General features: G+C 38.2%; 1 protein-coding gene and 2 long non-coding RNA genes across 4 annotated transcripts; 1 reads left to right on the top strand and 2 right to left on the bottom strand.

The window, feature by feature from the left end:
• Nucleotides 1–79: 79 nt before the first annotated feature.
• Nucleotides 80–25,841, bottom strand: qsm (Zona pelucida superfamily protein qsm). Its single transcript, XM_011052077.2, has 8 exons — nucleotides 25,402–25,841; nucleotides 6,888–6,989; nucleotides 6,701–6,810; nucleotides 6,160–6,335; nucleotides 2,139–2,369; nucleotides 1,490–1,637; nucleotides 1,191–1,332; nucleotides 80–1,086 (listed from the first exon to the last, which is right to left on the bottom strand). The coding sequence occupies exons 1-8, from the start codon at nucleotides 25,508–25,510 to the stop codon at nucleotides 839–841; spliced, it is 1,266 nt and encodes a 421-aa protein (XP_011050379.1). The 5' UTR covers nucleotides 25,511–25,841; the 3' UTR covers nucleotides 80–838.
• On the top strand, nucleotides 2,363–4,375 carry LOC147908220 (uncharacterized). Of its 2 annotated transcripts, XR_015546434.1 has the most exons (3): nucleotides 2,363–2,924; nucleotides 3,001–3,265; nucleotides 4,004–4,375. It is a non-coding gene; the product is annotated as an uncharacterized LOC147908220 (long non-coding RNA). The 2 variants fall into 2 exon arrangements; XR_015546433.1 differs by having other exon boundaries at nucleotides 3,001–4,375.
• On the bottom strand, nucleotides 16,062–22,170 carry LOC147908221 (uncharacterized). Its single transcript, XR_015546432.1, has 2 exons — nucleotides 21,849–22,170; nucleotides 16,062–21,367 (listed from the first exon to the last, which is right to left on the bottom strand). It is a non-coding gene; the product is annotated as an uncharacterized LOC147908221 (long non-coding RNA).
• Nucleotides 25,842–27,577: the final 1,736 nt, after the last annotated feature.

The following is a 27,577-nucleotide window of genomic DNA, read 5'->3' on the forward strand; positions in this document are numbered from 1 at the left end:
GATGCATTCTTTATTTCATTTGTAATGAATATATGAAGAGATAATTTAATTATGATTAAAAGATATTCATTATATCATATCTGCTATCGATTTGATTGTATTTATTTAACGTAATAATTACACTGAGATTACAAATACGCAATTAATAATTACTTAGTAATTAATTAAGTCGCATTTTAATATTACACCTCGTCGCACGACTAGGTCTTCGTCTTTCTCCGCTCGCAAAGGCCAATTTTCTTTTGGCAGTTACTCAATCAAGAGATACAGCAGTTACTTATGATATATAATTAAAAAAGTATAATAAAACTAAAAATTGATACGTCGTGATTGAAAATTCGGCGGTCGCAGAGCGGAGAAATCATACGTTACTGTTTATTATGTTAACGCCATTAATTCACTTTTTTAAGCTTTTTTTTTTTAATTTTAAATTCGATAATTTTATTTTATCGAATTCATTGTCTAGTACATTTGATTCTCATTAAATATACTTTAGTATCACGTATAAAGATATTTTAATATGGACGGCAGTTTTTTACATTGAAGACACAAGTTTCCTCTTGAGAAAATTATTGCGCTTGGAACATCAACATTTTAAATCAAATTTCATTCAGTGCTCTTCTAGCCACATATAGACATATTTTGATTATATACAGTCTATGATCACAATATAATTAGTGATCTGCGATTATGCTCGACATTTCTCGATTATTAATGAGCAAGTTAACTATCATTTCCAAAAGCGGCACTCTCATTTTTCTTCACGTTTTTAATATATCGCAGACTGCCTTTTATTTACAGTTAGCAATTATTTGTCAGGAAACATAAATCTCATTCTCTACAGGAGTTTGTAAAAGCAAAGAAGAATCAAAAGGAGAGATAAGCTCAGTGTACTACACGAGGAACTATTGAGTACCACTTCGGTGACTTTATATTTAAACTGTTCCTTTATTTCCTCCGCGAGAAACGCTCTTTCGTGCGTTCTGATTGTCGTCGGGTCGGATTGCTCCCTGACTTCTTCGGCGATCACTGCCCTCTCTTTCGTGTGTGTTCTGTTTTTTCCCTTTCTGATGAATCCCGAAAATACTAGCAACACAGTACAAGATGTATATATACATCGCAACAGAAACATGATAAATACACGATAATTATTCAAACGTTCATTTACTTTACGAGATGAAGATATATACCTGGATCAATCATGTCATCCACGGAATCGACCTTGATGAACGTCGACATGGTTACCTCGAACAATTTATTCTTGTCGGTGCTGGACATTTCAATGGCTCGCCTTTTTCTGCCGAAACCGACTTGACCGTTGCTGCATTCAATCTGAAACAAACATATGTTTTAATAAACTCGTTGAGAAGAAGATAGTAGTAACATTGAATGAAGAGGAAAAATAAGAGATAAGAACCATGTAAATGATATAATTTAATTAAAAAACCGCTTGTTTAACAATTGGTATGAAAGAATGATGAAAACATACCCCAGGACACTTATCCAAACAGACGTTAACAGTACCGCGGAATTGAACGTAGGTACTTTCGGGGAACTTGAAGGCTCGGAATTTCGCCGTCAGGAAGTCACCGTCCACAGTGTTGAAATTTTCGAACAAATAAGGATCAACGGAGCACCTGCGCGAAAATTATGCTATGTTTTATGACATATAAAATGATGTTTTTTTCAATTATAAGAAATTTGACTGATCAGAAATACATCAAATACGAGAATCCTATTTTTGGTCGAAGTGGATCTTGATGCTTGATATTTGTACGTAAATTTTTGCAAATACATTTTTTAGTTCTATATATGCGTATTGATTCACACTTGAAACACAATCATAAACGGGACCTGAAATATTAATATCTCAAATTAAATTGATCAATTTAATAATGATTTTAAAAATTAATATTTTAAAAATCTGTAAAGAACATTTATTATTAAATTGATGATCAATTTAATTTTGGATATTAATTAATAATTTAGTTTAAATTTGTGATTGTTGGTGTTTGCAAAACTTTGTTGCATATTAATATTATTAAGATCCGATTGAAAATGTGATTGAAAATATGATTCTTTCTTTTATATGATATATCTTCAATTGCGCTGCAACAGCATCAACATGGATCAATTACCCGTTAATAATAATCGTTTCCTCCTGCGTCTTGGTATCAGTCACCAACATGTAAGTCACCAGCAGGCCGTATATCGGTGCTGAATCGTTGTCCAAAAATATTTCCATCTGTAATGGCGTACCAGGACTGACATTAAGCTCTCCGGTCACCAAAACTCCACCCTGCCTCACTCCAACGCCGAGGATAGGAACTGGTGCCGCTCCCGAAATTTCCTCGCGTATATCAATCACTCTAAAACAAATAAATAAATTCATTAAAAATCCGAAGATTCCTTAGAAACTATAAATACTAGATATAAACGAGTGCTAATTAAAAAAGATATTTATAATAAGCATTTAAGTTGATTTCAAATAATATATTTCTAGAAACTTTGTGTAAGCTTTTCTTCTTTATAATTTAGACTTGCTTTACAGATGCAATGCGCCTGAATTTATAGATTCAACTGTTATGAATCGCTTAAAACTATTATTGATTGTCACATGTCGAATCCACAACGAACTGCATGACAAACGGAAAGAATAAAAAAAAACCGCAAGGCCTCACAATTGCCTACTTTCCAAATGAAGTCATGAGGGCGAGCACCTGGCCGGTGCGGTGATCAATGTTGCGTATCCAAATATGCAATTCCAAACCAGCGGCAGTTTGTACACGCCAAAGAACATCACGATGACCTACGATGCCATCGCAGTTATCTCCATAGGAAGATTCGACCCACTTTATGGTTTTATGCAAAATCGCGGAAGATTATGCGCGACCCGAGCACGATCTACTTTAACGAAAAAAAAGGTAAATTCATTCGTGCATGCTCGTTATGTTTTCCGCATACGTAAATCAATTCTAAGCCGGTATACATGTGCTCCAGTTCGTGCAAGCTCATCTCTGTCGCTTCCGCGTTATGGCATCATGGCATGCGGGTGGCATATATCGTCGAAATCACGTGCGGTGACAGACGAAGTAATGAAGACGAATGTTTATCAGAATGGGCAGACCGTGAAATTACCAGACTGCGAAGAATCCGAACACGGCAAAGAGGAGCGAGATAAATCCGGGCAGATCAAGTTCTCTTTAAAATAAAAAGTGTGCGCTCACACGGATGAGCGTAGTTCGATAACAAGGTATCAGGACAGGTACATCGGGAATCATTAGTCATTATTATGACAGTGACTCGTGTTACTTTATACGATTTCCTTCTTGTAAATCATTTTCCTTTTTCATTATTTTCAACACAGAACAAGCTTTGTTAAACTGCTTTTCGACGCGTGACGACCTTTCGCGTACGCTTTACGTAAAAACTGCTTAATTACATGACTTATTTTCTATTAAAAGAGACACGAGATGTGTCAGACATGTCCATTGCAGATAGAAATTCATTCGAGTATTCGAGTCGTTAGTCGTTAGCTCGAGGAATTCTTAGAATTTCTTGCATTTAAGTGTCCGCTCAAATTTTCTTCAGAGAAGAGAATTAAAACTAATAATTACTTAATAAATACTTAACGAATAATTATACTTCATAAATTAATTAGATTCATCTCGGAGCACAAAAAAAGCATGCATAATGCAAAAGTCGTGCAATTCTATCAATTTAATGGAGATTTTAGGTCACGCGGATTCGAGATTGTCGTATACAACATGTCGCTACTTAATAATTCAACAACAGAGATTGTTGTGAGATTGATGTACAATTTATGAAACAATTTTATTTAAAATTATTTTTACATAAAAAAAGAATAATATAATAGAACCTATACGTTTGTATTTAGAAGTTTCTAAAATGGAAAAGTATTTTTGGATCAAAATTGTAATTAAGCATAACAGAAACATTAAAAATATTGTATAACATTTTGCTATAAATATTTTTGAAAAAGGAGATTCCAGGGGAGTCATCCGCCAGTGAATTAGAATCTCGACGACTGCGATAAAAATTCCTCGCTATGTTTTCTTGAGAGCACATCCCCGGAGGGTACTTGAAGAATGTCGACCGACGAAGCGACTTTCGTTCAGGAGAAGACAAGAGATCTACCGACAGACTTCTCTTCTCTCTGGTACTTTGGCCAATGTGCTAAAATCGCTCACACGCTCATGTCGCGGCTTTTCCACCATCTGTATAAAGGAACCGTTGGGCAATGAACTTTTTGTCGTATGTCGCATTATAAAATCGACTCTCATAGTGTCACCGCGTGTCTCAACTATATGTATACAGAATGTTCCGCTATTAAATTTCTCGGCGAGCTTAATAAGTATCTACTTAATGTCGATCTCCCCTTTGGAAAAAGATTTCGTGAGAGGCCGTCACTTGCGTTGTGGCCGTTTAGCATTCAGCTTCAAATTCCTTGGCATCTACTCAAATGATAATTCTAAAATTCACTTGAATCTGAAGCTGAAGGAAGAATTTGTTATTTAATCACATCGCGGAAGCTCATTTCCATAATCAACGTTTATTCCTTCCATCCTCCCTATGCCTTCCATCTTCCTATACCGAGCCATAAATCGCAACGTCTCTTTTGCCGTGCTCGATGCAATTTTCCCCGTATCTCAATCGTCGGCCATTCCCCGTCTATTTCTGCGTACTCACGTCGAATCGCACGTTTCCCCGGAGTAAAACGTAGATCAGGTGAAATAGCACGGCACGAGCTGGATGTGAGTGACCCGTCAAGCGATTTTCGAGGCGAAGGAACGAAAAAACGGGAATGTCGATTATAGACTTCGCGGATTGAAATATATTACTGGTTTTCCAGCAGCTGCAACGTGCGTTCGACCCGTTGTGCAAATAAATCAGACGGCTGCATCCTCGACTCGCTTACAAATTATGAACTCCCGCAGTGGTCTAACTGGCTTTCTGCATGTATATTCAGGTCAGGTGGGACGATTTATTCGCTCGAATGTGGATCGGTCAATCGTTTTGTAATCATCGAATTTTCCATACAATTTTGCCGTCCTCAATAAAGCTTTATAGCCGTCTGTCTTATAGAATTATGCAGATCAGCGACCAGTTTTATTTTTTCGCCGGTAAGTCGCCGGCTCGCCCGTTTACTGATTGAAAAAAAAATTTTTTTCGACGTACCCCAGAAGATCGCCTGATTTAATGAGCAAATTTAATGAGATATGATAATCTTGTAGTTAATACCCGTTTTGCGGAGCTAACGGCGTAAACAAGCTCTACATTTATGATGACGCGGGAAACGATAACGTTTATATTCCATTTGGGTGGTGCAGAATACGACGTAATTGCACTTCATTATACAACTTGAAATTATTTATTGCGTAGTACCATCGAGATATGGAATAACAATATAAAAGTCTTTCAGAATTTTTTGTCGGAGATAAACGGAAGAAGGCGTGTATCATTTAACAAACTACATATTCCTGCCTTGCATTTATTGAACACTGTTATCTTTAGTAACAAAAAATCGATTGGGAAGCAAGCAGTCTAACACGATGAATGTTGTTCTTGTTTTAAATAGTCCGTAATAAAGCATGGCTAATCAATAATAAATGGTGCTTTCTGCAGAATTAGACTCGTTGACCCGACAGGATGCGATTGAGACGTAACGCCAAAACGGCAGGTCAGACTTCCGTACGAAGAGGAATTTTTCTCTCACACTCGCGCGCGAGAGGCGCAACTTCCGGGTAATTAAACTCACTCGTTTGCCCATGTCGAGGGATCATTTCGTACGAGGGAAGTGTGAGAGAGTCTTGTCTATCGTACGACGCGATTAACACCGTCGAATGACTGGCGAGAAATGAAAAGCTGCAAGGTCCGAGAATCTCTTGGGACTGCTAAGTCAATCTAATAGATTTGATAAATATCGCGCTCATTAGCAGGATGCGCCTCCTTGCGATTTCTTTTATTTACGTTACTCACAATCTTCGACTTTATTGCGTGTTATTACTTGTGCCGCGATGAATTACGTATATTTATCGCAGCAACAAAGCGAATGCGATTGCGCTCGCATCATGACGAATGTCGGATACTTCGTGTCATAATATCAAACGTTTTAATGTCGAATGATTGATGACTTACTCAGGTTCCTGAAAGCCCGCCGGAAGAACACTCCGCCGTACCGCCGTGTGATTGGCCGCGACGGCGATTTCTGGCTCCACGACAACTTCGGTGATTACGCATTTCACCGTGAACGTGTGTTTGCTGGAATCCGCAGGCTCCTCTACTATAACTCGATGATAATACATCTTTTGACCCTGTGTCATCAAAATTTATAATCTCAATACAACGACGCTATATCCCGTATTATATAAACGCAAGAATTTCCGTGCAACGTTAACCCTCCGGAGATGACGAAGGGTCTGTTGAACTCACTCGATTATAAATCTCTGATTTATTAAACAATTCAATTTTTTAAGTGACATTACAAATTTAGATTACTCAGATTTTTATACGAGTTTAGTTTTTACCATCTTGGTTCCTTGAAATTAATTAGTTTTTAATTAACATAAATCAAATGGGTCTTAAAGATTTTTCGTCAGATCCAAAGTTAAAACGAAATGTAATACGTAATACGCACAATAGTTTGAGACCGGAGTATTTTGTAAAATAAAATTATTACCGTGACTTTGTTGACGACTCTCGTGATGCCGCACCGTAACATGTCCTGTTCCAGCAGGGATAATTTAAACGTCGCTACGCCATCGTGAAACTGCGGCTTACAAGCCTCGTCTGGAAAAGAAATTCGATGTAAGTCATAATTATGATTTATGTGCAGCGTCTAACGTAAAACGTTCAAATATATTCACCCGGAAAATGCTTGAATTGTTGGAGATATATCTTCGCCTGTGGACTACTCCTCACTATATCCACCTCCATCAATTGCTTGGTACATCTTACTTTGCTTTGCACTGAAATGTAAACATAAATATTCTATAAGAGACGTGGAAGCAATTTTGCAATATATATATATATGATTTAAAATGTTTATTCTGTAGATATTCAACGAAATATATAATATAGAAAGTCTCTATAATTATTACACGGAAAAAATAACAAAAATTTTAATTTCCAAAAATACAAATAAAATGAAGGAAAGATAAGCTAATTCCTAAAATAGAAATACGATTAAACTAGTTTGTAGGCAAAAAGTTTGTAGGTAAAAGTTTTTTGTTCTTTCTTGCATTTTACGATGTACATATTAATTGAGTCATTTAATGTTAATCACGCTCAAATCGATATTTAAAAATATATCTTGATAAGAGAAAAGGATTTTCAAGACGATTAACGATTTTGCTTCATGGAAGGATGAGCAGAAGTTAGCCGTATCCGCAAACTAAATTGCTGTATACCACGATAATTGCCCCATAAAATCATAAATGTCCGACCTTGAAAAGTGAAGAGCGCAGCGATGCGCTCGGAAAATACGCGGTGATGTATATCCTATTGGATTAGATCCTGTTTATTCACAGAATAATATGATAGATACTTTCACCGTTACCGGATGACGTCAAGCCACACATCGAAAGGAACGCGTTCTAATATAATGAAGAAAGTTCAATCAGAGATATATAGTATAGAAAGTCCCTATAATTTTTACAAAATAATTCAAGTGTACTGCAACTTTTTTCGTATTTCCATATTAGAATACAAGTTCTTTTATTAATTCAAAGAAGATTCTTTCTTAGATATTAAAATAATTAAAATATATCTCGTAATTTAGTAAGACAGTATACATAATACATTTTGGCTCACAAAAACTTCATCAGCTCAACAATTTAAATAATAGAAAAATATCTAATATTATAGTTTTACATACTAAATAAACTTATAAAATAAAGTGACAATAAGAGACCAAGTCATAACTAAACTCTTCTATCGTTTAAATTATGTTATTATTGCTAAGTAAATTGACGTGCGTTACTCTACTCTTGTTTGAGCATATACTTCTTGCTTAACAAAAATACTAGGGATATTCCTAATAATCTGTAACATCATCGAAGATTGTGTCTTCGCGAATCTTCAAAGCAGGAAGCGGGGAACAATCCCGGGGGGCTATCGTCACAGGCATAATTCAACATTAATCTCGGAAGATACGCGAGGTGGCAATATTTTCTCCACACCTAACGCACGCGCTTCGCAGCTCGGCGAGTGTATCGGGTAATAATTCACGGTGAGGTATCATCGTCACGTGCGCAATGCGCAACTATTATATAGGAAACGTGGCGAACGTTCCCCCACGACAAGGCAACTGAGGACCTGTGCAGGTCCACGCGATGCATCCGACCGACCCTCGGCTGCATCCTGGAGGAACATGCAGCCGGCCTCTGGCAATCACCCGGCCAAGCCTTCCGTCATGTCGCGATTCCCGATAATGAATGACAGAGCGAACAATCGCGAGCTTTGACGTTTTAATAACGTTCTGCGAACGTCGCTGATATCATTAATTTTCTGTTAGACCTTTTAGATAGGCACTGACTTGCTCGAAACAAGCCAATTAAATTAAAAGTTCTTTCTTTTCTTCTTTTACTGAAATTAATATTTATAATCGGATCTTATATTTAAAACCGTCTCAAGATGTCACAAGCCAATCATAAGGCGGTATTCACAGTCCACTCTTATTTTAAGACTGTCTTAAGTAATGTCTTAAGATACTAATACAGCCTTCTAATTAGTTGATTAAGATTATAATGATTCTACATTTAAGATGATCTTAAATATATATAAAACCGACTATGAATACCGATCACAAAGTAGTATCTTAAAACATTATTTAAGGCGATCTTGAAATAAGAATGAATTATGAATATCAATCTTAGTTATTTTCTATACATGTGTCTAAGGAATACAATGCAGGGTACCGATCATGTAACTTTTTCCTTAGAAGTAGAAAAGCGTGAAAAATTTGTCTATTAACTTCAATATTAAAAATTTTCATTTTACACGTTTTTGTCCTAAGAAAAAAAAATTACATAATTGTATCCAGGTTTAATGATGGAGAGATAAATAATGCAACTAGTAGCCGAGATGATTCAATGAGAAATAACCCTGAAGCTAAATTTTTACATGGTTTGGCAGCTCATTTGATCGCTCGAGGACATACTCCAGGGAGAAAGAGAAGAGGGCTTCACGCATGTTCCGCGCGGTCCGCAGGAGTCGTCTCATTCGCGAGGCAAAGATAAACAAGCGCCACGTCGGCTGACAGACGCTGAACGACCGGTAGAATGTTTAATATACATTGTAGGCGAGCGCACGCATCAGGAAGTGCACAGGGAGACTGGTGTCTTCTTTTATTTCCACGGCAGACAAATTGATGTTCAGCGGCAGCCGGTCGGGAGTCCGGCGCACTCGCTGCGTTCGGATTGCAGCACTCGAAAGGATTAGCAGGTACTATCTGACAGGCGTTGATCAAGTCCTCGAGTCCGGCGGGTCTGCGCGTCGTTGCCGACAACGGCGGTGACGAGCGGCGGACCGAAATGACATCGACGATAAGGCTGCGGAAATCACCGGAGTATTTTAACGGGACCATACTCCTCAGCGGCCCGTCTCCTCGGCCGGACCTTCTTGGTCCGTAAGGAGAGATTATCTCGAATCTCGAGCGCGTTTCTCATCTTTATCCACGCAATGCAATCATGTCACGCATGAGAACGACCACCGCGCGAGGACGGTCGAAGGGTACTTCCTCTCTTCTCGACTCGAAATTGTTCTGTCTGCTTAATATGCACCGACTCGTTTTCATCAGCATACTCACTCGCTCGCTGGGTGTCGACAGCCAGCGACGTGACGCGACGTCGTTGCATTTTTCTCCGTATTCACAGCGGAAGGAGCCACTTTCATTTTTTTTTTATTTTTTTTTTTTTATTTTTTTTACGGAGGCCGTCACCTCTGACACAAAACGTGTCGCGAATATTCATCCCCTCCCCTGCCGCTAATGACTCTCTCCCGGTCGTCACCCTGGTTCCCGTTCCAGGTGCTTATCTAGACAGACTTTATGCAACGTCTGTCAGTCAGGCCATCCCGCGCACGCAGTTAACGCGTAAATTACGTGACTGCGCAGCGTGTCGCTTTTAAACATCCCTACGAAGCCACGGCGGTCTTTTCCATTAGCAAGTTTAAGCGTTCCCGCGAAGGTAGCGAAGGCGCGAGTCGCGGCTGATCTTCTGCCGATCTCGAAGGAGGTCCGTGACCTTAGCTTCCCTTCCCCGGCCGCCGCTTCCCGCCGAGCTACCACTCTTCTACTTCTTCCTCTTCTTCTTTATCTTCCTTCACCCACTGTTCTTCCCTTCTTCCCGAGCTTGCCGCGGCAACGCGGTTTTTCCTCGACTTGGTCACCATCTTCGAAAAGAGCGATTCAGTTTTACGCTTCCGCGTCTGTATTGTTCTGCCAGAAAGCCATAAATTGGCTACTGGAATGGAAACCATCAGTGCACAAAAAAATTTTTGAACAAGAAAGTTCAGCTTTACAGACATTTAATAGATGATATGCTCCGATTGCTCTGTCTCTTCTTTTCTCGTTACAAAACATTTTCAAGAAATCAAAAAGAGAACTCAAAAATGTACTTTAATTTACTCTTCATCTTCTTTCAATCCTAGCTTCAGAGATGACGGATTAATTAAACCAAGATTGAAATAAACGTACGTTGATGAAGCTAGCTCTGAATTAATCAAAATATGTCAGGGTAGAATCCCTTCGTAACATTATTCTTTGTCGCTCTGTCCGCCCCGAATGCGAATCTACCCCGCCTGAGATTATTCACGCTCACGTATTATCAAGCGTAATTATCAGCTTCAAATGTGGTGCACTTCGCTAATCCCTCGATCTCGGCGCGAGGTCCGTGAACCTGACCTTCTTCCTTCGCCTTCTTCACGTTTCTGCTCGCGTCCCTTTATCCTTCCTTATTATTCGACGCTTCTTATTTCTTCCTGCGCTCTTCTTCTACTATTAAACTCGAGAAGGTACTACATACTACCTCCGGTCCTCCCGTCGATCCTGGGAGAGTTCCGCTTCTTCTTCCTTCCTCTTTCTTCCTCCTCCTTTTTCTTTACAACGTATACTGCTTGCAGTATTACCGGTCACCCCCCGTCGTCTTTCGCGCACTTCGACGCGCCTCCTTCAGCTTGCAAGATTAAGATTTCCGCAAGATAACCGATAATGACCTCTCGACTGATGAGGAAGACTTCGCGACCTTCAACCTCTTCTTCTTCGTATCCCTTCAACGCACGAGCTTCCGCTTTTCATACGTTCGCCAAGTCGATTCATCATTTAATTCGCAGGACCAAAAATGAATTCTTCATCATTCTTGACTTCTTATGACCTGGTTCACGCGACCCACTCTCTTATATTCGCTTCCATTATCTTCGATGCGGTTTTTGCCCGACGAGCTTACCGCACTGCCACTTTACTTTCGTTTTTGCATTCCCGTTAACGCGCCTAAATCCTCTCAAGAGTAACGAGTCCGTCGCGCCGTAAAACGCCACGTTATGTTCAGTCTCAAGCCGTTTCTCTCAAGATAAAAATTATAACGACTTGATCCTAAGAAGAGTAAGTAGTTAGGATTCTTCCCTTTTTCTTCAGGCTCGCCTGATTCCCATTTCAATTTATATTTCTATAGTAATAAAACCAGCAATCGGTTACCCGATGACCGGTTTCGCTGATGATAGCAGTGCCAATTTCTACCAACTCGATGACACTTTATTTTCTTTCAGTACAACGTGGGATTCGCAAACGGCTACCTCGTTGTGCTACCGAGAAGAAGCAGAGTAAATTGCGCCAATTTACGATCGTCGGAATTACAATAATTTGTAGTCATTACTGTGAAGTGTTAAGATGAGAACCGAGATGAATAATTACGTTTCTACACGGCTATGTTCGGGCTCCCGCGAAGATCGAACGTGTAGGATCGACGGTCCTGCGTGCAATAACATCTTTTCCGCTTTCTACAGCGAGGCAAAAATCAACGCGCTGCCTACCTATTACGCTTGAATACTTCGTTGTTGTCGGAAGTGATTAAGTTTCAAATAACGTAGGTATGTTAGATCAGTTGGTCCTGAAGCACAAATATTCGTGTAAGAAAAGACTCGCGGTTTCTTCTTCCTCTCTTTCTTCTTTTTCTTCTTCACGAGGTAGGTTATTTTCGTTGTACTAGTAGTATAACGTAGTTACGTCGTGAAAATGAAACAATCCGTCAATTTTTCTCCTGCGAAAGCAAACAAACCGAACAACGGTAACCGCGACGGCTATGCATTACAGTAATCAATTAATATTCGTGGGGAGTTATCGCGTGCTGTGGATAACAGTACCGATGAATGATTGGAGGGAGAAAAATGAACAGTGATTGCACGCTCCAGACTTTTTGCGAATTGCGAGCAAAGCGATATAATGATGTGACATAGGAAATCCCCATATGATGTAACATTTTCCATTAATGTTATCTATTAGCATTATCTATTGTGAATTACATAGCTCAAAGATAATAAATGAGAACTGATGCCAAACTAGTTCTTCGTTCTAGTGTATATATTGGAATGTTGATTATAAGAGGCCTGTTTTTTCTGGCTGAACTTTTGCACCGGTTCATCTTTCTTCCTTTTCTCTTCAGGAGGAAAGAAGAAGAAGAAAGATGAACTGGTGTAAAAATTCAGCTAAAAAAAAACAGGTCTAAGGTTTCGACTTAAATCATTTTCAGTTGCTGCTGATGGAATTAAATAATTATAATATAAACAAATAGAGATGTTAAAACATAACATATTAACGCAAAAATAAAGTTATTACATATTTAACGATGATTTTGTCAAATTATCGTTATACATATATCGTGTAATTATACTATCATGAACCAGCTGAGCTCAGCCTACATTTATTATTGAATATTAATCTTTCGAGCCTAGAAATTAATTTTTCATTTTTTAAACACAGATCGTCAACAGCGCGAATCGATGTCGCAAAAAAGATAGCACTGCGCAACTCGAAATACGATAACGACTGCAGAAAATATGAAGAAAATATGAAGAAAATATGAATCTTTTTTTACATTAAGATAAATGTACTTAATATGTACGATTATTACCCCGTTTCGCTATAATACCGGCTCGGTGAATGACATTTGCTCGTCATTTAATTTCCGCGAATGTAAATCTCTACGAGTAAAATGTGTGTTTTGATCTTCGCTTGGCTTATTTTTATTTATTTCTGTATATATTATATTATAGTTTATAGGTTTTGAAAAAGTATAGAGAACGAATATGAACGTAAAAATCGTTAAATGATACGCCTCCTCATCTTGTAATTATACTTCACATTAAACGGTATAATTTTCAACCGCTATTACTCCGATTGTATTTATTCTCTTCTCACGGTCTTGCTTAAGTGGCACAAAAATCACGTAATTACATATCAGATTTGATTTTCTATTTTTATATATTTCATCTTATTAATTTTAATAGTTATTTATTAAACATTACATGGGTACTGTTCCCTTTTCCTTCTTCGGGAAAGACTCTTTATCGATTTTACTGATACTATCAGTGATCAACAAAATTCATGAGTCATACTGATTCTTTGCAAAACGTTTGTTAATCACTACGTGGCAAATTCAATCACTATTTATAATTCTAAGGGTGCAGTCTTATGGTGTATTTACCGCGTATCGCGTAACCGCGTAATCAATCAGAAGCGATCCGCTATTGTGGTTTCGCGTTTTATTGATTACTGATTAGTTACGCGGTTACGCGATACATGGTAAACATGAAATTCCACCTTAACGATCACAACACCTTTATCGATCAGGAAACACACACGAATCACTTGCGTTATCGTTCGCGAGATGTTAGACGATTAGATCCATAACGAGAGAAGAGGGTTGCATGACAGAATCGAAAGTTCTTAATCAATGCAATGTTACGTTGAATGATATATAAAAGAGGAACGCAGGCAAGCCATGGCGAATACACGCGATAACGGTGATTCCATTCCGGTTGCTTCTGCCTGCCGCGGCACACCGATTACAAGGGCTGCCAGCTCGGTAAATCACTGATCATCAGTGATCATTAGCGGCCCACAATTCTGTCGATCGAAACTCGAGGAAATGACGGAATCGCCACGCCGGGCGGCAAGGGGGACCGGTTACAACCAGGTACAGATTGTCGAGGATTAGAGCACGTGGAGGATGAGGCACGTACGTCGATGGATATCTTGTTAGTGCCTTCCTCGGTACTTTCTCTGCCGACTTCCTGGATCCGACTGGGCTATTATGCCCACCGGGAAAATGATGTTTCGGTTGCGATCGGATTGGCACGGTCTGATGATTCGATGTAATAGTTTGCATCAAAAACTTTCCGTGAACGATAATTATGAGATAAATCGCTTTATAAATATGATAATGTAATAAATTTTGATTGACTAACTAATTTAAATATTAGTTACTGATTGATTAGTTTAAATATTAATTTAATAATCATCGCTTAATCAAGAATTATCAAGAATTTAACAGTAAAATTTAATATTAATTAGCATTGGATATTTATTAACCGGTTTACACGATCTTGATTTTTTTACTCGAAGGATAGTTTCTAAAAGAACGTTATGTTTAATATTTACAGGAAATTAAAAAAAGATATATAGTTAACACGTGAGCAACAGTTTTCCATTAAAGCATCATTTTTCATAAAAATAATGGTTACAACGTAACCATACGATTTGTTCTGACTAAAAGTGTGCGTGCATCACATTTATTTTTTGATTTGACTAAGATCCTGTATTTATTCTCCTTCTACATAAAAATCTAAACACGAAGCAAACATCTTCCTTTGGCAATGTCTTTTAAAGAAAAACACCGACCAATCGTATAGAATCTGTAAGTTGTATTGCGTGTGTTAAAATTTTTATTTTTAAGCTGGACACGCCACATGCAAAAGGCAAGGAGAATCGCGTGACAGGAGTGAGGCACGTCCAGTGACAGCACTACAATTCGATATCACGGCAAGCCGAGAAGGCGAATATTGCGAGCATCGACCGAATGACTACAAATCGCGCGGGAAAGAGATTCCCTTTAAAAGCGACGGTCATCTTTAGAATTCAGTGTCTTTCACAGCGTCGTTAATATCGGCGCTACCTTACGTCGCCGTCGCGAATAATCGCTAGCGCGGAAACGATCGATCGTCCATCACATACTAACTCTCTTGGAAAGCCCTGAATGGTTAGAGAAGATGGACGAGATAAGACGAATCAGAGAACCGAAGGGAAACTTTTCTAAGAAGCGAAACTTCAATCCTCATTCTAACTTGAAAGGGTCATTTTCCGATGACCAATTTTATCACATTGCTTCTATAATTTTTTAATATTTAAAAATTATAGAAAAAAAGTTATAGAAAAATATCTAAGTCCTATCCACGACACGTATTTCTAAACAATAAAATATTTTTTCACGAAAATTAGGTATCTTTTTTGACAAACGTGTGTATTAAGCTAAATTAAGATAACAGTTGGAACATGTTTTATATTCCACTTCCTGTTGGGGCTCTCCTACCTCCCGGAGCGCGTCGGTACGGGATGCTGTGAAAAAGTAATGAATTATTTATGACGTCACGCGGTATACAAATTATGCGCGCTACCGAGGCTTACCGTTATACATACGTTTTCGGTAATCCCTACGACGATTAAGTCGACGTCCCGCAGAGCGTAGCTGCACGATTATTTAAACAATTTTATGATTCGAGACAGTATGGCAATGCATAAAGCGCTCGCACGCGTCGTTATTTATAGTCCATTGTGCACTTTTCAGATCTGAATTCTGGAGCTATTTGCAAATCGTAGCAAATTATGTAAAATTTCTTTCGTTTTACTTGTGGATATTCTATGGCGTAGAAATCATCAATTATTTATCAAAATAATTATATCTTGTTATTAATTTATACATTATAAAATGTAAAAAAAACATAAATCATAAATATATGAATTTTGATTCAGATTTCGCGATGTTTGTCAGTTCTTTTTTTTTTTTTTGAAATATTAAATGATTCAACCAGTATAATTCTATGACGGTAGCTGTGATCACAATCACAATTCTCGTTTATTACTTTACAACGACTGTCGGTATTACACTGACAAGTATCATCTGATAATCAGTCATTTAAAATCGATTTACTCTTCGAAAGTAAATCGATTGAGATAGAATCTCGCGGGGGGGATCCTTTGTTATCCTGGATGCTTTTAGGCGCGCGCGGCTGTCATCTTCAAGGTATCGAATCGAGTCCCCGAGTTTATCTAACTTCCTGCAGACCACTTTGTTATCCGTACTGTGCTAGACGCAGTCCGTGCACGGAATACATTTTCCAGAGGATACTCGCAGCGCTATCTGATCACAGGATTTAATTGTTTCCTCGAGTCCCTCTTTCTCGCGGAGGTGTTCAGTAAGTGCTTAGTAACGCGGTAACGTGGATTCTACGTGTGGATGCATTATCTAAAATATAACACTTAATAAGAAACAAAAATCTGCGAGCCGTTCTCGTTACCTTTCCTTTCTAACGACAATGCGTCGTAGATATCTTATCTAATGATATTCTGTGCTATTCACGTATCTCAACTACTGAACTACTGAAATATTTTCAAACGCAAAAGAAGCAAAGTGCTTTTAAAAAGAATAATTTACTGTATAGAATAAAATAAAATTTCAAAATAAAACTTCAAAATTTTACTCGTTTTTATTAGGCTCGTTTGATTGACTGCCACACGATCGTTATTTGAATTTACAATTAGAATATAGATAAAATGTACACAAGGACCGTGGCGTTTGATGGAATGATGATAAGATGCAGGGATAATTACGGAGTGTGAGTCATGAAAAGAGATATAAAAAATGTTGCAATTACGACGAATACGTCACACACGAGGAAGGAAAGGTGATCGCGGTACGCAACAGTATAGACATAGATGTCAGTAAATACATAGCTGCGGTATCGAGGTAGGTGCAAATGACGAACGATAGGAATAATTATAGGTAATAAACCTGAAATAACAGTGTATGACGATCCTCCGTTCCGGCGCGGAACATCATTCTCACTTTTATCCACCGCTCGATAATCAATAGATCGATAACCCCTCGCGAAAAAAAACAGATATCATCATATTACGGTACGGCATTGTCTTTCTGGCATAGTTATTAAATTGTTAAATCGGATGCGCATTCTGATCGTGTCATTTTGTAATTTTCTCCCCAATTAGAGTAACAGCGATCATTTTTCACGAACAATCAATAATTACTGTTCGCTTCGAGCGGCCTTGAGTATAAACGTTCACTTCCCTTGCGCAAGTTTCTACTTTTACTTCTACTTCGTTAAGATTATTTCGCATTTTATGATGTCTATCTCCCGCTTCCGTATAAAGCGCCGCACAATTATTTATCTGCATTAGCATTAATTTTCGATTAATTCCATAACTTTATCAGACGGTTACACTGAAAATAATCGTAAATGCGCGCAGCTGAGTGCACTTGTGCAACGCATCGTGCATCTGTGGAATGAAAACATAGCGATCGTCTCGAAATTTATTCTACAAACGTCACAGCGTTTAATGAGTCTTTTTCGTTGCTTTCATTTACGCATGTATTAATGTTAAAATAAGTAATCTAATTAACATAATCCAGATATCAGATATCATATAAATTTCTAATGCTTGTATTAGTTAAATCTCGGTAATTAAGCAAAGATTATAATCGATTTGATTTTTTTATTCAAACGTGTCTTTAGTCTAGGTCTTTGACATCGCGTATCTTAATTAATAAAAGGGAAGCAAGTAGTAAATTTGGCAGACATCGGCCTGGTGGTATATGATATCCGGCAAAAAAAAAAAAAAGATCACGTGTGATTAATGATTAGCTGATTATACACGTGTCTAATGACGAAGTTCGCGTGTAACCTGTGGCTAGCTGCTCGCTGGATCATTATCAATCATGAAAATGAACGTTCCTGACAGTGAGAAAGAGAACAGAGGGCGTAAGGAAAACAGCGATTTATACGAATTAGTTCTTTTGCCGAAGAAGAGGAGCGAACCGGTACCGAGGAAAGTAGCAGGATAACACTTTGTGATAAATGACACAAGTTCGGTGAGCAAACAATTTCGTTCCGCGCATCATTCGTTACATCGCGATTGATGCTCCGCGGATGCGGAACACCGTAAAATCAAAGTTTTTCGGTCCTACCGGCACGTATTCTCACTGCATCCAGTTGCTACCGGGAAATGTTTTATGCAGTACATTTCCTGGTAGCAACTGGGTACATTTGAGGTCATGCGGTCAATGCTAATGAAAAAAATTGTTTCATTGCCGTTATTGTAAACTCGAAAGGTTGATTCTTTAGAATTCTGCTATTTCTTCTGAAGATTTTACGATCAAATCATTCTTCGGGTGCTTCAAGGTATACTATTTCTTTGTAACAACTCCAGCGCTGATAAAACATTTATTTATAAATTATTTATAAGTTAAAACGAAAAAAAATGTACGATGACTTGAACATGGTTAATCATCTCAATCGAGTATCGTTTTCTCTTAGCTCATCATGAACTCTGAAGAATTTTTAAGACGAGAATTTTTAGTTGCTTCTATATTACTTTAATCAGTCTCTGATTAATCCACAGAATAAATGCACATAATCTTGCTCCAAATGTGAACGTCATTTAAATTATTTAAATGGAAGGGAGCAATAAAAGGTCATGTTAGTTATTGTCAAAGATTGTCAAAGATTGTCAAAGATTGCAAAATCACATCCGTTAACACGAAGCAGAGAATTTATTCCCTTGTCGATCGTATCTTCACGTATGCACAGACATACATGATACGCACGATGCGTGCACACGCGCGAATCCGTAACGCTACGCGTGTACCGGGTGACACGCGTGCACGCAAGTGGTTCGACCGGTATCCGCCATATTTGGCTGGGCCTCGTATACACACACATGTGATGTACAAACATAAGAACTCCTGGAGAAGAGGTCATGCTCACGAAAGGTATCGACATAAAGATACAATATTCCTCGAAGCGATAACTCAGTGATAGCTCTAAAAAAAAATCTGAAAAAAATGTACAATCTGCAATTTTGAGAATATCTAACTGATACATTTATTAGTCAGAGAATTAGGAAGAAATAATTATTGTAATGTACAATATGATATTCGCTTGAATAAGTATATAATATAATATAAAATTTGTATAATTAGTATTTAAGAACATTTCATTGAAATTATGTTTAAGACTTAAAATATCAGATGCTTTTGTGTTCCATTTAATAGATAAAATTTTATTATGTAGTTAACGGCGAATATAGAGAAGTATCAATCAGAAAGGGAACGCATTCCTATATTGCTATATTGAAGAAAAAAAATAATTACGAAAAGATAGCGAGTTTACGAGACTTGGGATATGTTGAGATCATTAAACGCGTGACGAACGGTTCGCCTTTCTCGATGGGTTGGGTCACCATTCATAAAAGCTATCGCAAAAATGACGTGTCAGGGTTCACTATCCATCCACGTTCTTTTCCTTGTGCCACGTCAAGATAACTGTTCAAGACGTCGTTTAATTTGTGAGTTACGAGAAATTGAACGTTTACTGTCGTTACCTCTTCAGGCGTATTCGATATGCCACATTGGCATCTTCCACTTCGATCACTTCCTTTTTTAATAAAAACGTGCCTGCGGCAGAATGCATGCGATTATCTTTCGTGTATAAATAATTACACAGGAAACGTTTGTCTGTTCTCGAATAGCTCATGAAACTATAGGGTCATCGAGCGAGAGAACATTGAAAGGTGTGACGAGAGGTGCTGAGAAGGAAATACGTCAAATGCCGAAGAAACCGAGTACGGGAGGTTCTGTCTAGTCAGTGAAGGAAAAAGATCCATGCCGATAGCACGCCTAGATAGACTGACTGAAAAAAGTGTTGCCGTTACGTCAAATGTGCACGACAGTGCAACATCGATTATCTGGTACATCAGTGGCGGCAATCGATCTTGAGATAGCCATCTCGAGACTTCGATTTCTTTGCTTGATTAATGACATTTTAATAGATCAAGTCACGCTCGTGCATCCCTTTTGCGAACCATCGCCCCACGTATATCTCTTCAGACATTTATTTTATTAATTTCCTGTTGCTTACCTTCGCATTATACATAAGTCAGAGTTTATAAATCGTCATTATAAAATTTTTCAAACAAAACAATTATTTATCGTCTAAACATTAAATGGAACTATGAGTACATTCGATTTTACCGTAGAAGGTGTTAAATACTTTACCTTTCTAATCAACAATTAAGGTAATTGTTTTAATTCATTCGATTGGTTAATTCTTATGACTGCTTTTACGGAACAAAGTTGCATAATGCGATTGATCACTCGATGATTAAAAAAATTCACCTTTATTTTCAAACATATAAAATGTCATACATATATATTGAAAAATGATGAACGCACAATAGTTGATAACAATTGGCAATTTTGACAACAATTTGAAAATGGAAGGAAACGTATTTTTTCGGTATATAATGTTTTTTACTTCCATAAAGGTCCGAATGCGACTCAAGAAAAGATAAATAGATATATTCGGTTACAGCATCTTTGCTGTGAATAGAAAAGATATTGTAATATATATGCGAGAAGTAATTTGCTAAATTTCGTTCAGAAGAAATGGATCTTGAAGATACTTCATACTTTGGTCGACCCTTGATAGAGGGATTTAGCTTGATAGATTGGCGGAATGTTGTCGTATAAAATAGTGTATACTTAACTAAATGATGTGTACTTAATTAAAAGTATTTTCAACTAATAACATTTTGCTCTAAAAACCAAATGAAGTTAAGTAATTACTTCACCCAATACTATCAATAGAAATGAAGACATTGAAAGATTTGTTTTTTCTCCCTTTACGTGCATCATTCCAAATTTCTGTTCGCATTAATTAATCCTTTTTTTTATTTTATTGCATATGCCATTTGGATTAAAAAAAAAAAAGATTTTAATGATTTAACCTTTTCCGGCTGACTTCGTCCATAAACACGAACCGATTAAAAGATCTACGAGCCAGGAAAAGTCCAGTCGTATTACTGGAAACCAGAGCTCGGTCTTTTTGGCCTTTTCTCGATGATCTTCCCAGCGCTCTGTCCAACGTGTCTGTGCAGATTGGCAACCGGTTTTCCTATGGCCTCTCCCAACCGATTCCTCACTCCTACTCTCACTCCCACTTCTGTTTCCCATTCCAGAGCCCTCTGCATTCCCCATACCCCACATCCTCATCTCTCACAGTGCTGTAACATTACGGTGTCATCCTATATCCCGCTTCGAACTAATACTTTTAAGGGTGAAAACAATTAGACATATTTTGCAATGTGAAAATTGTATGTCGAATGGCGTGTATTCCTGATTTAAATATTTTTTTTAATGTCCTTTTAACATTTTCCAGAGTTAGAGGAAAAAACTGACACATAAATCATTATTATTATTATTTAATTAACGATTACTTGATCAAAAATACCTTTTCCTGCAGAGCATTTTTTAACAAAATAGATAATTATCTCCAAATTTATATTAATTAATCGCAAAGCTAATCGTGCTACTACTATCTCCGCAATCCAAACGAAAAACAATTTAAATAAACAAAGGAGTAATGTATCGAATTAATTGATCTTTTATTTGTTCTAACAAAGAAACTTGATTCTTTCTCATGTTACAAATATTCTTATCATTCGTAAAGTAAAATTTATAACAGTAATATACGTAAAGTGCAACCTTTCCGTTTCTTCGAGCTGATCGTCTCGTTTAACGTTCGAAGCTGCTTCAAACAGGTCTCGATATTTCAACGTGGGCTTATAACTTCCTGGGTACGCAACTGGTTGATCCTCGGCAGTCGCATTATTTCTCATTCCCGGCCACGTGTTTGAACGCGATTATGGAGAGCACGAACGAGTCGGTGGAACTGTTTTGCCCTATCCCTTTTCCGCTCGGTGAACGTTTTCGCTTTCTCATAAAACTCCATGCGGTTTCCAAGCTAGATAATGAATAAATCGACCTTCATGAGCCGCGCATGGGAAAAATTCCGCAAAGAACGGCCATACAAAAACGATAGGAAGCGAATAATTTCAAAACCGCGAGAAATCCCATTATCCTTGAACACGCGCGAGTGCGGCCTGACATTTCATTTTAATAGAGCGCGTCAATTTTCTGCATGACTCCATTTTCTTTGCCAATTGTCGATTTTTGTTTTTAATCTATCGTCCATTCACCGATATTACGCGCCGCAGCCACACGCGGAAAACAATAAATAGGTTTCGTCAGCAGACGGAACGGAACACCTGTAATTCACATTTGCGTTCTAGCAATTAAGTATGATGTTAATATCCGTAATGGCGGTAAAATAAGAGAATAAAGCGCAAGGCGCAACAACGGTGAGCTACTTAGATCGAATTTCACCTTCTCTTTCCTCATGCTTCTCCCACTTGCACGCGTTCGCAAGAACGGATTGATATGTTTGAGCACCCTACTCCGAAAACATTTTTATTATTATTGTACAGTATAAAGAATGTTATTATTATTCCGGATTATATAAAAATCTGAAAAAATTCTGATATATACTTGTACAGCTTTTAACAAGTTTAACTATTATATTATTAGGAATTGTATTTTGTTTATTTTTTACAAATTTAAATTTACCTACCAAAATTCAGTCGATAATTTTTTTTTAAATGTCAATTGTCATATAGTCTTTATTAAGAGATCTCCACAAGCAGATCTATACAAAGTTAATTAATTTTATTGATACAGTTGATGTTTCTATATTTTATTTGATAAACTGCCTGAGTTTCAAGTGTTACAGAGTTTCGCATTATATTTAGACTAGATAATCTTTTAGCGATCGTTCTAATTTACGTAATGATTCGTGCAATTTTCCTATACAAATATAGCTACGGTTACATATAGGAGATCACGATGGAGTCATAGCGTGATTCATCAACGTCTGATTACTCACACACAACGAAGCACGTTGCGTGCATGAATTTCCGCGCGCGAGAGATTCAGAGCGCGGAATAATTATTTTCTACACACATACACACACACACACACACACACACACGTTACTCTCTTACACAATCCCGCGCGCAATCGCATTAATTTCATATTTGCGAAATCATATAATTCATTCGACATACCTAGTTGCTATTAGGGTTAATTAACTGCGCGTTAATACAAAGGAAGGCTCGAGAAGAACAATTGGAGTAACCTCGATTCCCAAAATTCCATGATCGCAAATCAGTCCACTGATACGCAATACGCGCGCAATAAAAAGATATAATAAACTTCAATTTGAGTAATTCAGATAAGTCAGTTAACTTCGACACACCGTCGCCCTGTCTCTTCTTGTTTGTCTAAGCCCCGCGACTCTTAACGGATAATTAGCCTTTTATCCTCCGTCTTTGTCCTAATTGCAAATGTCGCGCGAATACGTTCCTTGATTGCAGTTATTTTTTAATTGCACGTTACGTCAAGGATGATGTGCGCGCATTGTTTGTACAGCTCGCAATTTCACTTCCGAGAGAAACATGTCGGAGAAGAATACACTCCGTACGCCTCGTAATATTGTGTGACATACGCAAAAAGAATTCGCGACCGTTAAACGTGATCCGAAAAAACGTTGTCACGTAAACTTATCGGTGTGTCGGATAATTTTCAAAGTTCGAAATACGTAAAACTTGTATCTCAAAGGAAGCTAAGAAGCTTGAGGGAAGTTGACATAAACTGAAAGTAACATAAATCAATGCCTATATACAGCGTAGACCACCAAGAAACATTCTGCAGACGCGTCGAGGACGTCTACGTTCTAAGAATATTCGCAGGATATCCTTCGAATAAAGTGTGCTGTATTGGTGTCATAGGTCGGTATTCATGGTCGGTTCTTATTTTAAGAATATCTTAAGACGCTAATGCGGCCCTCTGATTAGTTCGTGACATCTCAAGACAGAACTTAAGACGGTCTTGAATATACCGACCAAAAATTTCGCATTTAATAGTATAAGGTCTATTCTTCTTCCATATCCTGAAATTAAACTTCTTGCACTTCTTGATTCATCTTTTTTCTTTTTCTTTTTGCATTAGAAAATAAAAACAAAAGATAGATCGTGTAAGAAGTTCAGTTCTGAAGTATGGAAAAAGAACAGGTTTATAAATGTAATATAACTTGGGCCCGGTTTTCCATTTGCTGGTTAACTTGTGGTAAGGCTTAATCTGACAATAGTATAAAAATTGTATTAATTACTAAACTGAGATTTTATATTGAATAATCACTACAAAGCTATTAGTTTCATGATTAATCATAGCTAGAAAATTATAATAATATTTACATTACCAAGTTAAAGGTTAGTTTAACTACAAGTTAACCAAATAATGACAAACCAGATACAGTGTTACATAACAGTTACATTGCTGAGCAAAATAACAGTTACATTGTTGTGCATAAATTATAACATTGATGTTATAATTTATACTTTTAATTGGTGTCGACTGCGTCGTATCTCGAGGGAATAATCTCCTTGGACTATATTCAGACAGTTCAGATTCCCACCCGATTACCATCCATGTATCATCCTTGCTCTTCGCCGATCATTAAACACGAATGAAATGATACCCAACTGGCGCTCGAGTGGGAATCTGAACGCGCCTTTGCGAGTCATAAAAACGATCGGTCTTCAGCGTCCTCATACGTGCGTGTTGGTTGTCGGTTTGTTCTATCATTGTTGGACACTGCTATTTTTATAAATAGCCGAACCATGAAGCGAGTAGGAAAGAAAACGTCTGCCAACGTCAACAGTAACGAAGCTAAAGTCAGTCATAACGAGCGCGTCGCGCGACGCATGAGGGAACGTCGCAACCTTGACTGGCGCTTTGGGTAGACTATGATCCTCTCTCGTGATACCTGGTAGGCATCGCGATCTAGGACATCCTACTTAGACGCGCGTGCGTCAGGTGCTTTGAAACTTTATGATGCATTCTGCGACGTGTCACGCTACTTATTTGTTATGCCGCGTCAACCGCCAATCGTCGACGTAATCGGCTTGAGAACAAAGGAACGTCACTTTCATTCGCGATTGTCATGTTTTCTCTTGGTCACTGATTGTCGTAGAACGCTGCAATCAAGCGTTACACCTGTACTCGATTTAGAATTTTTTCAACATATATATTTCCTTATATTTTCTCTTGCGTGCTTATTATTTTGAATAAAATCACGATAATCACGGGATCATCACGATCACATGATTGGTTTTAAATGTGTTGGATTTAAATCGCTCACCATTGGCGGCTGCGAGCCCGACGATGCATATCCAGCACAGGGCCAGTCTCCAGAAACGGTCAGCCATGTCCATTCTCCGGGTAATTACGAAACGCCCGTGGAAGATCATGTAGTCGCGATTTGCGTGAGGGACAGGTAAACAAAGGAATAAAGAAAGGAGGAACGGATGCGGAAGAGGAAAGGATGGGAAAGAAGAGGACCGAATATTTTTGTACTATCCGCGAAGGGCTCTCATTTAGATGGACGCGGCTAGGCCCGGAACCGTAAGGAACCGATTCTCCTCTCACTATCCGCGAAAGCGGAATCTTACACCACGAATATTTTCGCTGATAATGAAAAATCCGAGAACTCACCGAAATGAGTCTTGATAAAGACGCGCGAGCGATGTTCCCCGTGCGAACACGCGAGAGACACTGATGGAATAAGAGAGTGGCGGGAGAGTTTGAACCGCCAGCAGACCCAGACTGCAGCATCGACCAGTGGCGTAGAAGTGGATCAAACATTGAAAGATGAAAGACAGGTTTATATCTTATTAATACCTCGAGTGTTAATCAAATGTCAAAACTAACCGATGCAAATTATGAGAGATTTAATTCTTTCATTTGATTCACAGTAAATCCACCTTACGTAAGCAAGACCGAGACCTTGAATATACCAATGTAATGTATGAAGATTGTGATAATGTTCTTGTATTTAAATTTTCCTCATTTTATGACTGTTCTCCTTTCAATTTTATTACACATATTAGTTCTAACAGTTAGAAAACGATTAGGAGAATAAATTAGACTTATTGTTAGATTAAAATTAATCTATATTAGTAAAAATGGCCGTGTCAGCCGGATTTGGACTCGACCTGTTTCCACCAATATAGATTAACTTTAATCTCAGTTCAACTTACTCAGCATTTTTTTTTTTAATTCTTAGAACTAGAAAAAGATGAAGAGTTAATTAAATCAGGATTAAAATTAATTCGGTTCTACCTTGATAGAAACGAACATCAGTATCATTCTGTACCATTAGCGGGCATAACGGGGCACCCTGTACGCCACTGTCACCGAGAAACAAAAGACACACGGATGAGAAAGTGGCAGCCGCAGCAAACCGATCGCAATGGTACGATCGCACGTATGCGTTCGCGCTTGCATGTATACGTGGCATGCTTATCTGGTAACCGGAATGAGCTTGCGGGCCGGAATAACCGCGGGAAGATATAACAAGTTCCACGCGCTAATTGATTTATAGGCTGAAGAAGATTCATCGTGGTATTCAGACGGAGGCGTGTTCCATCACCCTGCAATCGATTGCGCCGACATAGCGATACGCGAGATCTTGCGCCAGGATTTGGGCCTCACAAACGCGGTCTCGATACCTCAACGAATCGTGAGTCGATATCGTGCAGAAGAACCTTTTACGGAACGAGTTATCTTTTATTTCTTTTTTTTTTTTTCTTCTTTTTGTCTTTTGCCGAAGCATGGGCGGGCAGCATTTTAATGTAGGCGTGCGAGGGGCCAACGGCACCTCTCGCTCTGGGCCTTACATGGATACATCGTGAGTCACTGCCCAAAGCGGCGTATGTAAATGTGTTCTGCCTACTTTATTCATACGCTCAGGCTTCGTGTGACCATTGCCGCAGAGAAAAAAAAACGACATTAACAGCCTAACGACGATATTTATCGAATACTATGAATTAATAGATATCCATTGGCAAGTTAGAAAATAAATGATTACAAGCTGACATGGGGTCATGGAAGAGGCGTGTGAAATTTTTCGATCAATATAATTGATGTAAAATTTAAATGTGTTTGTTTTCTCTGAGTCAGCTATTTTTACGACGAGAGCCAATAATGTCGACGTGTGTCGTGGTAATTTGTCGACGAGGGAAGAGACAAATGTAAATTTACTCGTACCTAAGAATCTCGAGGTCTGCTAGGCCTCAACAAGACCCAGACAAGCGGATATCTGTCCTACGGGGCCCACGAGTATCATCTTCGTGATTCTTCGTGAGAACTCGTACCCAGTCGTGTACGATACTTCTTAGCCATTATTGGGCTTCTGGTGAAAGTGTCTGACTAGATATTTCGTAACCAGATATCAGTATCGGAATGAAATCTTGTATCTTGCAGATATCGCGGATTTAAGAATTGCAAAATATAGAAATTTTCTGAAACATTATTTT

The sequence above is a fragment of the Acromyrmex echinatior genome, chromosome 10 (genome assembly GCF_024713525.1).
Source record: "Acromyrmex echinatior isolate Ae372 chromosome 10, ASM2471352v2, whole genome shotgun sequence".
Classification (NCBI taxonomy): domain Eukaryota; kingdom Metazoa; phylum Arthropoda; class Insecta; order Hymenoptera; family Formicidae; genus Acromyrmex; species Acromyrmex echinatior.